This window comes from Centruroides sculpturatus, unplaced genomic scaffold (genome assembly GCF_000671375.1).
Source record: "Centruroides sculpturatus isolate CEXI.00-Female unplaced genomic scaffold, Cexi_2.0 scaffold10, whole genome shotgun sequence".
Classification (NCBI taxonomy): Eukaryota; Metazoa; Arthropoda; class Arachnida; order Scorpiones; family Buthidae; genus Centruroides; species Centruroides sculpturatus.
The window spans coordinates 478,294-492,197 of NW_019384396.1; the positions used below are offsets into that span (position 1 = coordinate 478,294).

Genomic DNA, 13,904 nt, shown 5'->3' on the forward strand with positions numbered 1-13,904 from the left:
AAACTATTATTCTTTACCTGAAGATGACATTGATAAAAATGTCAAAAGTGCTTGTGTTTTTAATGCTGATACAGTAATTTTTTGTATTTTAATGATCATAAGATATTGCTTTTCCAAACGAAATCCACAGGATGGATGGAATGTAACCAGGCATTAAGAAATCGCTGTAATTTCTATACTTCTAATGTAAAGATGATAAAAATTATTTGACACATACTTTATTAAATGGAAATATGGATGCATACCTTAAAATTCAATGTAGGCAGCAGCACCATCCATCATGTTTTTCCCAGTAATAATGTGGATGGATGGCCACTTCTCTGTTCATCTGCAACCAAATAACAATTCTTGATGGTGGCATGACATATGCTACCATCTCTGCACGATAACCACTAATAGAGAGGTTGAGGCGCACGTTTTAAACGTGTAAACGTGTACGTGTGACGTTCGGCGCCGCTTTCCCGTAAGCCTAAAAGTTTGACGATGGTGTTTGGAATGTCGAGCGTGATTCCACCGACTATCCAAACACCATTGTCAAACTTTTAGGCTTACGGGAAAGCGGCGCCGAACGTCACACGTACACGTTTACACGTTTAAAACGTGCGCCTCAACCTCTCTAATATCCACACCTCACAACATGCAGCAACTGTCCATCTTTTTTGCCATTGCCCACATCACCGATGAAAGAATTATAAAATTCCATCAAATGAGGTATACACACAGACAAATTTATTAAGATTTCATTAGTATACAAAAATTGTGGCGATTTCTCAATGCCTAGTTACTTTCCACCCACCTTATATTAAAAAGTTTTAATTACTGAAGCTAATAACTAAGATATTTTTTAAACTTTCCTCTTGTTATTTCAATGAATGTATGAATAAAATTAAAAATTTTGTAGTAAATATTAGAATTAATTTTCAAATAAAAAGGAAAAAACATATAAGGATATTTAAGTATCTTTCTTTGTAGTAAGTGATATGTTAAAAAATATGAAATGAATACTTACCTGCATCTTGAAATGTTATAACCATAGGAACAATGTTTAAATTACTTTCTACTGTAACACATTCTTCATATTATAAGTTATTTACTGTTCCAAAAATTTAAAATACTTTTATCTAAAGTAAGAATTTCTATTAAAATTAAAACTGAAAAAATTACGAGCTGTATAATTATTGTAGGTGTACTGGTAAACAGTGTTCATTAATAAAAAGATTTTCATATTGAAATACTTTATTAATAAAAATTAAGTGAATATAAATTAAATAAATTTTAATAAAAAATTTACATACATAAATTCGTATATTCTAACAAGCATTTCTATCGAGGCTATTCTGGTTTTCTGTAAAATTCTTCTCCGCACAAAGTATCCTGTTCAGACAACGGTTCGGCATTTTCTATTAAATCCTGATACGTCAGAAGTTTGAAATTAGGAATGAAATCTTCGTCTTTCTGAAAAATAAAAATATTTTTACAAGCAGATAACAAAGTTTCTTTTTCACAAACGAGAATCTACATCTTCAAAATCAAATATTATCTCTAAAAAATAGGGCAAAGTAATCTGAGATGAATCCTTTGAATTGTAGTGCAATTTACCTTAGAATCTTTATATGAATGTTTATTTTTACATCTATAGGACTTTCCTCTTCTCTCAATTTGTATACAGAAATCTTAACAATTAAAAATTGTTGCATTCAGGAAGGCAAACAACTTTAAGTGCTCAGTATTAGCAGTGCATTCCCTGGTCAAATATCAAGCTGTATGACCACTTGTTGAGAAATCCATTGTTATGTCACAGCAATTTTCTTTAGCTAACTTTTTAACAATAAAAGTAGATGAGGAGGAGGAAGCTAAGAATACAATTTTAATAAAACTAATTTTATAAGCAAGGGTAGGAACAAACCTCCCACTCCAAGAACTATTGATTATGCAGAAAAACTGTTCCAACGAGGAATAATTCCTGTTTTCGGTCATCAGTCAAAAAATAAAAAAATCTAATTTAATTATTAAATTGGTTTCTATTATAAGAAATATATGAAGATATTTATTGTAAAGAAAACATAGCAAGAAAACAAATTTAAAAAGATTTTTGAGTAATTAAAAGAGTATTTTATACTGACATAACATTTTAATTTTAGTTTTTTACTGCAGTGTCAAATCAAAAACTATTGTAATAAATTAAAAATTGCATCTATTGTTATCATTAAGTGCAATTCAGGATCTGTTTGAAGTCCAAGTTTTATGTCTGTTGGAAGAAGAATTTTCACTGTGCAGGTTTGTACGTGATTGATGTAAGTTTTCAAACCAATATCACACCTACACCAGCTGCTCTCTAGGCCAACACTAGAATGCACTGAAGTAGCAACGTGAATGATGCACTGCTTTTAGTTTTCTCAACATAAATAATTTGGTGCATACTAGTACAACACACCTAATAATTTTTTTTAACTGAGCTAATTAATTTTCAAATATTTTAAAATCCAAACTCATTAAGGTTAACTGTATGCTCTTTGATTATACATGCTATTGCTGAAGATCATGTGCACAACCAAACAGGTTAGAATCACTCATAATTAGAAAATGGTTATTTTATAAAAGTTTCTTGTTTCATACCTATTGTTAATTAAATTGTTTTAGCTTTTCCAGATGCCAGAAGGGACAGTTTAGCTATATTAGACAATTAGACAGAAAAGAGCCTATAAAAGAAAGCTGATTTTGTTGTGTCACTTTTGTTCTTTTCACATCATGGAAACAATTACAAAGACTCTATTTGCATTTTGATGATGATGAAAACATGCTCATAATTATATCACTCATGTTCCAACACTATGAAAAGACAGGAAAGAACAAAAGCCTTTGACAACAATCACCCTTCATGTACAGTACTATCCTCAGTTCTCTATTTTATCCAGTTCTTTGATTTCTCCATATCACCCTGGATCTTCCTCTTCATATCTTGTCTTCTATTTTTTTGTTCATCCAGAGTTCAGCATTATACCCATTTATTCTTTTACTTTACCACTAAGAGCTTAAATACTTAATGACAGAATTCATAATGTATCTACATAACCATGTTTAGGTTGGTTGGTTGGTTTGTGTTTTTTGGCGACAGAGCCATTTAGGCTAAGCTGCACCATGCCAAACGGTAAAAGATTTTAATAAATAAAACAAATTCACAAAAAACAACACACACATAAACAGTACAAATGAAAAAACAACAAGGTACAGTAGAGTCTTGAAAAATCGGCACTCGATAACCCAGCAGTCCGGATAACTCGGCCACACCCTGGCAGGGCAAAAAAATCCTTAGTTAATTAATTTTTATTATAGACAGCTTTATGCCTCAAAGTATTTTTCTAAGGTCTGTCTTATCAAGTAAATTACTGTACACAGTGTATTCATTAATTTTCATTTTCATGTAGTAAAGGCTCTATGCTTTCATAAAGGACGTACTTTTCCTTTGTTTAAGGGTATTTGGGCAGTTTATTCTCTGTTGTATTCTCAAGTAAACAATACATACAAGTACAGTACAGTATTTTCTGAGGAAACACTCGTACTTATTTTTTTTAAACCCCATTCCCGATAATCCGGCATTTTCACAAACTCGGCCACCCTTCGGTCCACATTAGGCCGAGTTTGAGACTCTACTGTATATAAAAATATAAACTAAATACATAATTAAATATGTTTATAAATATTTGTGACTTTCAGAAAGTTCAATAACTTATCTAGATTTGGCCTCTCGCCCAGAATCTCTTTAAAACTTGCGTTTCCAAAATGCTGTCTACGAATCCTCTCAGAGGCAATGCAGTTGCACAGTATGTGCTTAACACTTTGCAATATTGCAAACTGGCATACAGGCTGCAATATTCCTTCGTCGTGGAAGGATCGCGCTCGATAAAAGAAATCTTGAGATATTATCAGAAAGTGACTGATTTATTGAAAAGAAACATTCCTAAAAGGTTCACACTGGCCGTATTGCTGCTCAGTTTAATGACATTTGCCTAAGTCATTTTAGAAACATTTTAAAAAGTAGGCTAAGCCTACTTTTTAAAATGTTTCTAAAATGTTGGTTAGATATTTTACCAAGCGACCTCTATCCAGTGAAAGTGAAGAAAAGAAAGCAAAAAGCAGTGAATAAAAAATTTTTAAAAAAATATAAAACAGAAAAGATAATTACTAAATCTCTAACTGCATTAATTAATTACTACATTTCACTATACCTTTAAAATGCAGTCTACTTTTGTCAGTTCTCTAACGTTTTCGGTCTAATTTATAGACCTTCTTCAGGATTGATGTAAAATATTTTAAAAATTTGAACTTTCTCAACGGTAATTCGAACCACGCACGTTCTATAATCTTCAGATATTCGATCGCGCATGTCCATTAGCTCTTTATAATGCCGCCGCTCTCCATGCCGTTGCTATTCTACTTGACTCTCGAAAATTTATATTAAGCCCCTTTTCTCTGTATTTATAAATGTGCGTGGTTCGAATTACCGTTGAGAAAGTTCAAATTTTTAAAATATTTTACATCAATCCTGAAGAAGGTCTATAAATTAGACCGAAAACGTTAGAGAACTGACAAAAGTAGACTGCATTTTAAAGGTATAGTGAAATGTAGCAATCCTGAAGAAGGTCTATAAATTAGACCGAAAACGTTAGAGAACTGACAAAAGTAGACTGCATTTTAAAGGTATAGTGAAATGTAGAAAAGATAATGTAACAATAACTTAACTTACATAATTTAACACTAATTTTTTTAAGTTTTAGTATCATTTCCCTTCTCCCTCTCCTCCGCCAACAGGTTACACCTCCACTGTCATCTATCCTCAAAGGTAAAGTGCAAATAAAACTACATTTTTTTTTATCAATTATTATTCTATTATGGTTATTTATACATTTACAACTAGAAAATGCATTTTTTAGTGTTTTCCTTGCTAAAGTTATTTTTTACAATGTACTACTTAGCTTTAATTTGAGTGTGTTTTTTGTGTTGGAATGGATTATTTAATTTTACATGTAATCATATGGGGAAAAATGATTCACCTTATGACATTTTCATGATATGATCTCAGTTTAGGAACGGATTAATTTCATATCCTGAGGTACTACTGTAGTAATGTCAACATTAATCATAGGATTTTGAAAGAAAAATAAAATCGATTCAAGTCGTCAAATTGATTAAATCTTTCATTAAACTCATTATTTAATTTTGTTAGATAATCAACATATGTTTGAGAATCTAGATGATTTTCTAGAAATATTTTCAACATATGTGGAAAATGCGTCAAAGAATTTTTTTTGAATGTGCAAACTCTAAAGGGCTAATTTATAGTTTTGCAACGAATAGTATATTCGGCCTCAGGCCAAATACCGAATATTCGGCCAGGAGCGTGGCCGAATAGCCAAATATTTGGCCAAACTATTCAGATTGATATACGTATGAAAATTGGCGTGCAAAGTGCATTATGGCAAGGACCTGCTCTCTATTGGCCCGCTGTCACTACGCTTCGTCAATCGCGTTAATTCTTGACAGTTGTTGCGGACAGACGAGCGTCATGGCAGAACTGTATGTGATAAATGATATCAAATGTAGATAACAATGAAATGACCTACACGTGTAAATAACGGAAAAAGAAAAGAGAAGGACCGCGAAGTGAAAATAAATATGAAATTGAGTTGATAACATAATTGAGCAAGTCGAGACAGCTTATTCATGGTTGTCAATGCCAAACAATTGTTGTCATAGACTTTGGAAAGCTAAATGCTTGTAATGAAAGTCACTTAGCATGCACGGGTGAAAGCCTGGGGCCGTTGGGCTACCAAGCTGTCTCGAATCTGTGAAATCATAACTGTGACTTATACTGTCATCCTATTCTTTTTTATTTTGTGCATTTATAAGTTATAAATAAATATAAACAAACAACTGGTATTTTGAAACCGTGCCAGTAGTTATTATTAGTAATTCAAACACAAATTATTATTGTATTTACTTTCAGGCACTTGGCAATTTTTATCATCAAGTTTTATTTAGTTGACTAAATATCAACTAAATAAAATTTGATGATAAAAATTGCCAAGTGCCTGAAAGTAAATACAATAATAATTTGTGTTTGAATTACTAATAATAAACAAACAACACTAACCCGATAACATTAAATATAAATATCAAATTATTAATTTACTGCGTTTTTGTTATTTCTTACTCCTGTTTTTAGGTATTCAGTATTCGGCCGAATAGTGATTAAATATTCGGTATTTGGCTGAATAGCGAAAAATAGGCCGAATACCGAATAGTAACCAAATATTTGTTACATCACTACTAATTTACCTTTAAATGTTGTAATAGCACTTACCATATCTACTAAATCTTTATTTTTACCTCGTAGTTCAAGATTTAACTGATTTAATTTCTGACAAATATCAGCTAAAAAAGCTAAGTCACACCTAGCCAATTAGGATCTTCAAGTTCATTATAAATTTCTCCTTTTGCTCTAGAAATTCTTTTATTTCAGTAATCAAATTAAGAAACTGGTCTAATACTTTGCCTTTGCTAAGCCACCTCACTTCTGTGTAAGTTATTAAATCTGAGAACTCAGCATCATCATCTTCCAATAGCTTTTTAACAAGTCTGTGCTGTAATGGAGCAGCTCTTATAGAATTTATAATTTTTGTTCTGAGGTCCAAAACGTGGCTAAATGAAAGAACTTTATTTAGTACACAGAACTTGCTGATGTATTATGCAATGGTAAGCAAAAAAATTTGAAAATGATAATCTTTTCTACATAAAGTTATAAATCCTTTATTTTTACCGATCATTGCTGGAGCTCTGTCAGTTGTAATTGAAGATAATTTATGTAAAGGAAGTTGTTGTTCCAAAACATAATTTTTAAAAACTCGATAAATATCTTCACCTCTCATTCTTTCCTTCATTGGCAAAAGGCACAATATTCCTTCTTTCTATCAGGCTAGTTTATCGGGTTAGTTTAAGGCTAAAGGTTCTAAATTATTTTAATAACTATAAATAAATTAATTAATTTATGTTAATAAGAGATGGCACCTAATGCTTACCTCTAGAGCCAAATTGGTTATGTAATTCATTTAGTAATTAGCCTTAAAGTAGCCCAATAGATTTTCGGCATTCGGTTGGTGTTTAGCTATATTATATATCGGGTTTAGCGATGTTTGTTAATCACTATATTTTATTGTATAAGCTATTTACATATATAAAAAAGTAACCTTATTTTACCTGACTTTTATTGATGGCAACTGCAACACAATGTTGTTTATCGAGTAAAGTTTCTTGAAACGTCCAACTAGTTTCACGTTCGTTATTTATATATAATTCAGTATCAGTCGTTACGATGTCCATCTGAAGATTTGGAGATTTGCAGCAGAAAGACAATTGTTGCAAACTGTAACTAATACCAACACCAATAGCCTTTACATAACTTTCTTTCAAGCACTGGAAAAAGTTAAATATAATAATAAACTTTAATCCATTTAATAACATCTTAATTAAGATAAAATTACAAATTAAATTTATGAAGATCAAAGCAAGAAAAACTTGGGCATAAAATGTCTATTAGAACAAACTATTAGAGTAAGATTATGATGATTTAGATAGGTATATATAATAGAAAATAGAGAAAAAACAAGGCTTTTAAAATGAGTTTATGTGAAAAGTTATAGAAGGGCAACTGAAAAGAAGACCAAGAAAAAAAGGTGGAAGGTGGTAACTGAACAAGTTGCAATTGCAAGGGAATATGGAAAGAAATGTGGTGGATAACAGTAAGATCTCTGATACTTGATATGATAATAAAAAGTAATATATAATAACCACCTCTTAACCTGATTTAATTGATTAGAGTCAGAGATTCAGTAAGATCATTTGGCTGTAATAAAAACTGATAACATATAATGACGACTTATTTGTGTCTATAACAAATTCACTATCAGCAATAGCAAGGTTGCGGCCAAAGTTTTCATCTCTAAAACATGAACGTCAAATGTTGAGTGCCACTATCTTGTAAGTGGCGCTCAACGTTCGACAATCACGTTTTAGAGATGAAAACTTCAGCCACAACCTCACTAATGTCTTAAAGTCTACACTGCAAGAGTGTGTGTGTTGACTCCTCATGAGCATCATAAAAGTTTGCTGCATTTGTCTCTTAGAAAATGCTATTCATTTTTTGGAAAAATAATTATTCATTCTTTACAGTACACTTCTAAGAATATATTTTTATTCATAAATTTTATATTATTATTTTGTATATTAACTTTTTATTAGTACAGCACTTTCCATTTTATTATGCATAATATTTTGACAAGCAGCTAGGAAATCGCTACATATAGGAACAGTAAATCTGTTAATATATTTCTATACAGTTATTAAAGTAATAACAAACCCAAAGTCTGTAGAATCTTCCAAGTTTTTCCATTTCTAAACCGGGCAATTCAATGAAATCCCATTCTTTAGAGGTGAACTGTCTTCTCATCAAGTTAAAAAACTCGGAAATAGATTTTCCACCTGTTTCATAAATAAACTCTCTTGTAAAACAACCATCAGAATGATAAATATTTCAATATTAAAATATTTTTGTTACCTGTATAGCTTATTTTCATAACGTCAATACCTACTTTATTATTTATTTCTGCAGCACAGACACAGTAATCTCCTTGGTGAGAAAGGTTAAAGTCAAGCAGTGGATATTTTACCAATAAATCTTTACGTAAGATGGGTCTTTCTTTGGCGGATCTTTCAAAGCCAACTTCGCCGTAATTTATGTTTAAAATTTCAGAAATTAATTTTCTTAACATTAATCTTCCGACCTATATATGAAATAGTAATTTTAAAAAAAGAAGAGAGAAAGTATAGCAATGTATGTTATTTGAGAAGGAAACTATATTGATGATGAATAATCATTTTGATCAAAGAAAACAGAAAATTGAAGGAAATTCTTAGAATACAAACAATAAAAAATAGAGAGAAAAACCAGACACAAAAAATATTCAACTTTTCAGTTAAGAATTGGTGATCAGAATTAACATTCATATGTTTAAAAATGATCAAACAGTGCAATGAAACAATTGAGAATTGTATGTACACTGTAATGTCTAAACAGAAAGCGTGAAAATGATGTGGTGGTACATTCTTTCAATAACTATTAATTTAAATCAAATGTAGGGGGTGGTAGAATGGTGGCTCGCCAAAATATTCTAACATGTTATGGTGGTGCTTAACCAAGTCTCGGATATTCGAAAGGAGAAAGTTATGGAGAGAGCAGAAGCACAGTTCACATGGATGGATAGATACAGAAATCAGGAGTCAAAGACAGCAAAGTATAATGGGCTCCAGGCCTCTAGGCATTGAATATTTCTGCCAGTTATTTGGTTTATTGTAGTTTTTACATCAAGTTAACACAATTTTTGAGTGATTGTATTTTAACGTTTTTTTAATTACTTAGGGGAAACTAGGTGTAATATGAATAGAAGTGGCGATTCCAGGGCGATCCAGGATGGAAAAGGAAACTTGACACCACTTTGAAGTTTCGTATGCCGAGAAAGGAACGAGGTGAGAATTTCCACATTTCTGTCTTTTTTATGCTATGCCCCACCTAAGTGTTTCTAAAATTCTTGTCCCCCCTAACATATACAGTGGCTATACGGTAACTCTGGATGAGTCCATTTTTGCCCTTAACAATCCAATTGCCACCCTGTGGGCTTGGGCCCCACTTTGGAAAACACTGGTCTATACTATAGCCCTCTATAAACAGAGTATGGTCAACTGGGGGGGGTCAAAATATGATTGGATACTGTCAATCACGTGGTTTATGGACGCCATTATGAGGCCAGCTTCCGATCCGCTTATGACAAACGAATGTCAATCAGCTATTTATTACGATAAATAACAGAATTGAAAACTTTATATACCAGGTAATTTCAATCTAAAATAGATTATAAACATCGAGTTAGTTCTTACTTTACTATACTGAGGTTAGAAATCATTATTTTAGCATTTAGATCTGCCGATACATCTATATCGCTCTTAAAGCTACCATATAAAAATAGATCATGCCGGGTTGTTCAGTAATTAATTGCTCAAATAGAGCTCCTAAATTCAAACTGCATCGATTTCCTAGTGATGAGACTTGGAAAAAAACATGGGCGATTAAAGTAAATAGGCTAAATGAAAATGAGAAATTATGGATTCCTGGAAAACATGCATTACTTTGTGAGGTAAGAATCAGAATTTTTATGAGAAAGGACTTCTGCTTTGACTACCTATTTAATTGTACATTGCACATTAATAAACTAAGGCTAAAGTGTATTAAGTCTGTTACATTTTAGCCTTTATAAGTTTATTGGTTTAGTGAGATGTGAATATTTACAATTAACTCTCATAGGCTCATTTTGAGAAAGATCAGTATGAGAATCACAGGAAGGATGAAAGATTGCTGAAGCATGATGCCGTGCCTACACTTTTTTCTCACAGATCTACACCTAAGAGAAGATGCTCTGGACCAAACAGGGCATAGAAATAATTGAGAGCGTGTAGATCCGACCTTGGACCACAGTTATGCTACAAATTTATCTCCTATGACGTCTATGCAGCCTAGTACAGGTATATTTATAATGTAAATTTAAAATATTCTTATTAAATATTCTATTTTTTCTTATTGCATATTTTGATTCTTTTTGAAGAAAATGGTGATGACTGTAAAAGCATGAATAGAGATGAAGATAATGAAACATCTGGTCCAGTATTTCGGGACTCCGGTAATCTTGTTAGCCAGCCACTGTCACCAAAATCAAAACAGATTAATGATCTGAAATCTCAATCACATAATGCATTACATAGAGTTAAAAGAGTGCAGAAAAGTAAGGAGAATCTCTATGAAGAGATAAGAAAATTAAAGCCTAGAGTCAACACACAGAGTACAAACATAAAATTAATTTTCAATCTTGATCAAACGAAAACCCTTGGAAATGTGTCAACACGGGAAATAAAATGGCAAAATAATACGATAAGAAAGGCTCTGCAGTTAAAATCTGCTTGTGGAAGATCAGGCTATGAATAAACAATATTTAGTGATTATGGGTGACTTTTGTTGCACACTTCGTTTACTTGCAGGAAACACGAGTGTTGATTACTTTCGTTTAATTTATATTACTAAACAAAGACTTGTTTCAAATTTTATCTAATACTCTTTGAAGAAATACTAAATATTAACCCATTTTCCATCTTCATAACTGTATATGACTAAATCAATTAATTTTAACATGAAAAGATAGCTCAATTACATCTTAATAAATATTCTATCTTGGTCGAAAACAGTTATATTAATTTTCGAATACTCAATGCACCTGGTGTAATTCTGAGTCTGTCGAATTTTCACCTATTACAGAACTGTCAAGATTTAGCAAGTTTGTGTGATTCACTTGATATTAAATGGATATTCCAGTGCGATTCTCTCCTTGAATTTAGAATGAACATAAATAATGTCAATAAAAAAGACTTATATAAACTGTATAACTATTTCATCAAGATTACAGAAATATTAATAAACTAAAGTCAACAGTTTCATTGTTTATTATTATTATTATGTAAATGTTAACATTTTCTGTATTGTCATCTTTGACGTTACCGATTGTGATTATTTGGAATGTGTATATTTGAAATCAATTGTCAAATAAGAGTATAAGTCTAATAATAATTTGGAAACTGTTCCAAGTTTTTTGTAACCCTTTCATTAACAAATGTACCATCCCCTATAACAGGGAAATTACCCTTTTTGTTAATAAATGATTGATATTTAGTGATTATCTGCATTCCTTGCAAGGAAGGCAGATAATCACTATTTGTTACTATGTTACACTATGTTACTTGAGTTTTTCTTGTTTAAAAATAAACTTTATTGATTTTTTTATAATTTTTGTCTTTATTATATTTTAAAATTTAAATGCAATTTTTTATATTATTTATATTGCAATAGCGCTGTGAATAAATGTGATCCGCTAAATATAATTTTTTAATATTTTCACTTTTTTGCTTCTAGCCCTGTTATTGTTATATATTTTGTCCATCACTTATAAACTACAATTATTCCGAACATAATTAAAAATTATTTCTAAAAGTGTTTAATTTAATATAATTTCTTTCTGAATCTGATTTCTGCTCATTTAAATGCTAAACAGTGCTATGACACTGCAACTTTGGCCTCAAGATGGCATCCACGCGTTAGAGTGGCCATACTCTGTTTATATAGGGCTCTAGTCTATACCACATGACCACACCAACTTCAAGTAGCCTGCTCGAGCATTCACGGAATAGTGGACGTTACAGTCGCAGATCACGGAAACTGGCTCCTACCTGTGCACCGGTGCAAGCAACAACAAACACCTCAGCACATAACTACATGCAAAATTGAAGTCAAGGCAAGCTACAACAATGCAGGATATGGAAAATAGCTAGTAGTACAATTACAAGTAAAAACTATTTTCAGAATGCTCTTTCCCCGAAACTCCCTGGAACCACCACCACTCGTCAATTTCATATGATTATTCCCTAAGTAATTAAAAAAAAAGTAGACCACACAAAGCTCTAGGGGTAAATTTAGGTTTACGTGTTCGGGCCCCAAATATCGGTTTTAGTTACGTTACAGTACGTGCAGTTTCGAACAGTTGATGTAAACTAACTTCTACCCTTTTAAGAAATTTACCATTGATGCAATCGCATCCTTTTTATACACAAATTTCCTTATTCGTTCCTTTTCTTCGCTTTGAATGCACCGATTACAAAACGTCCATTCGTTTGGAGTCGGTTTCCAAGACGGCAAATAAAAACAACACCTCCAACTCATTTTAAACATCCAGCAATGCGATTATACTAGCAAAACAAAAACCACGTGATAACCAAATGTCACGACGCCATTTTACGAAAGTGCGCCACCTACTCGTTTGCAACCGAAATAATTATTTTCAAACTTAGTTTTCTATCGATTTATTAATTTATAAATAAATGTCGGGTAAATAAATAGCGGTAAATCATAAATGTAATTAGTTACCTTTTAAAATTATCCAACGATTTGTTACCAGATTAAACAAATGTCGTGTTGAAAATTGTTTTATCGTTTAATTAGCGTTATTGAACAAAATTTTAATTGTCAATATACAAATGTAAGAATTGCTACTACATCGATCGAACTTTGTAAATAAAAGTACAGTATCGCGTTGCATAACTTTTCCGGCAACATTAAAATTTTTTGTGTCGCCATCTGTTGTTATATATTTTAAGGATTTTATATTTTCAATTATTAAATGGTAAAAAGCTTAATTTTCAGTGAAGGGTCGGGTTTTATAAAAAATTGTAAATGCTAATGTGAGATTCGTCATTTTTACGTAGTTGTCGGAAAAAATCTGTAAACAACTCCGATGAAAAAAAAACACTCTTGGTGAGAATTATATTGGAGGTCACTGATTGTTTTCACAATTAGGTGGGAAAGTTGACACTTAGTTTATCGGAATGCACCGTCAGTGTCAACAGAAGTCGATTACGTGACTAGGGTTTCTCAAACGGGATTCCGGTTGTTTTTTTAACCCGGGAAATCCCGCAAATTTCTTAAAAATTCACTTTTTTTCTTATTTTGTGTTAAGGTTGAGGAATTTTACAAATAGAAAGCATAATTAACTCATTCACTGTCAGAATATATTTGTATTTATTAATTTTAAACCTACCTATTCGTTTTTTTTTAATTTTTGCTCGTTATAGCATGTCACAAATGGTCAATAATCAATATATAGCTTATTTGTGGCAGGACTATAAAAATTCTTTACTTGTCGGAACCTGTAATATCTGGAATAATTGTGCTTACGCTGTCTTGAGTTTTAACCATGCCC

At 31.7% G+C, this 13,904-nt stretch overlaps 1 protein-coding gene across 2 annotated transcripts; it reads right to left on the minus strand.

The window, feature by feature from the left end:
• Positions 1-589: 589 nt before the first annotated feature.
• Positions 590-12,947, minus strand: LOC111618408 (L-aminoadipate-semialdehyde dehydrogenase-phosphopantetheinyl transferase-like). 2 transcript variants are annotated; one of them, XM_023359938.1, is made up of 6 exons: positions 12,728-12,947; positions 8,612-8,837; positions 8,414-8,535; positions 7,255-7,470; positions 1,296-1,455; positions 590-1,121 (listed from the first exon to the last, which is right to left on the minus strand). In XM_023359938.1, the coding sequence occupies exons 1-5, from the start codon at positions 12,875-12,877 to the stop codon at positions 1,333-1,335; spliced, it is 837 nt and encodes a 278-aa protein (XP_023215706.1). In that variant the 5' UTR covers positions 12,878-12,947; the 3' UTR covers positions 590-1,121; positions 1,296-1,332. The 2 variants fall into 2 exon arrangements, with proteins under 2 accessions (XP_023215706.1, XP_023215705.1); XM_023359937.1 differs by lacking the exon at positions 590-1,121 and having other exon boundaries at positions 1,241-1,455.
• Positions 12,948-13,904: the final 957 nt, after the last annotated feature.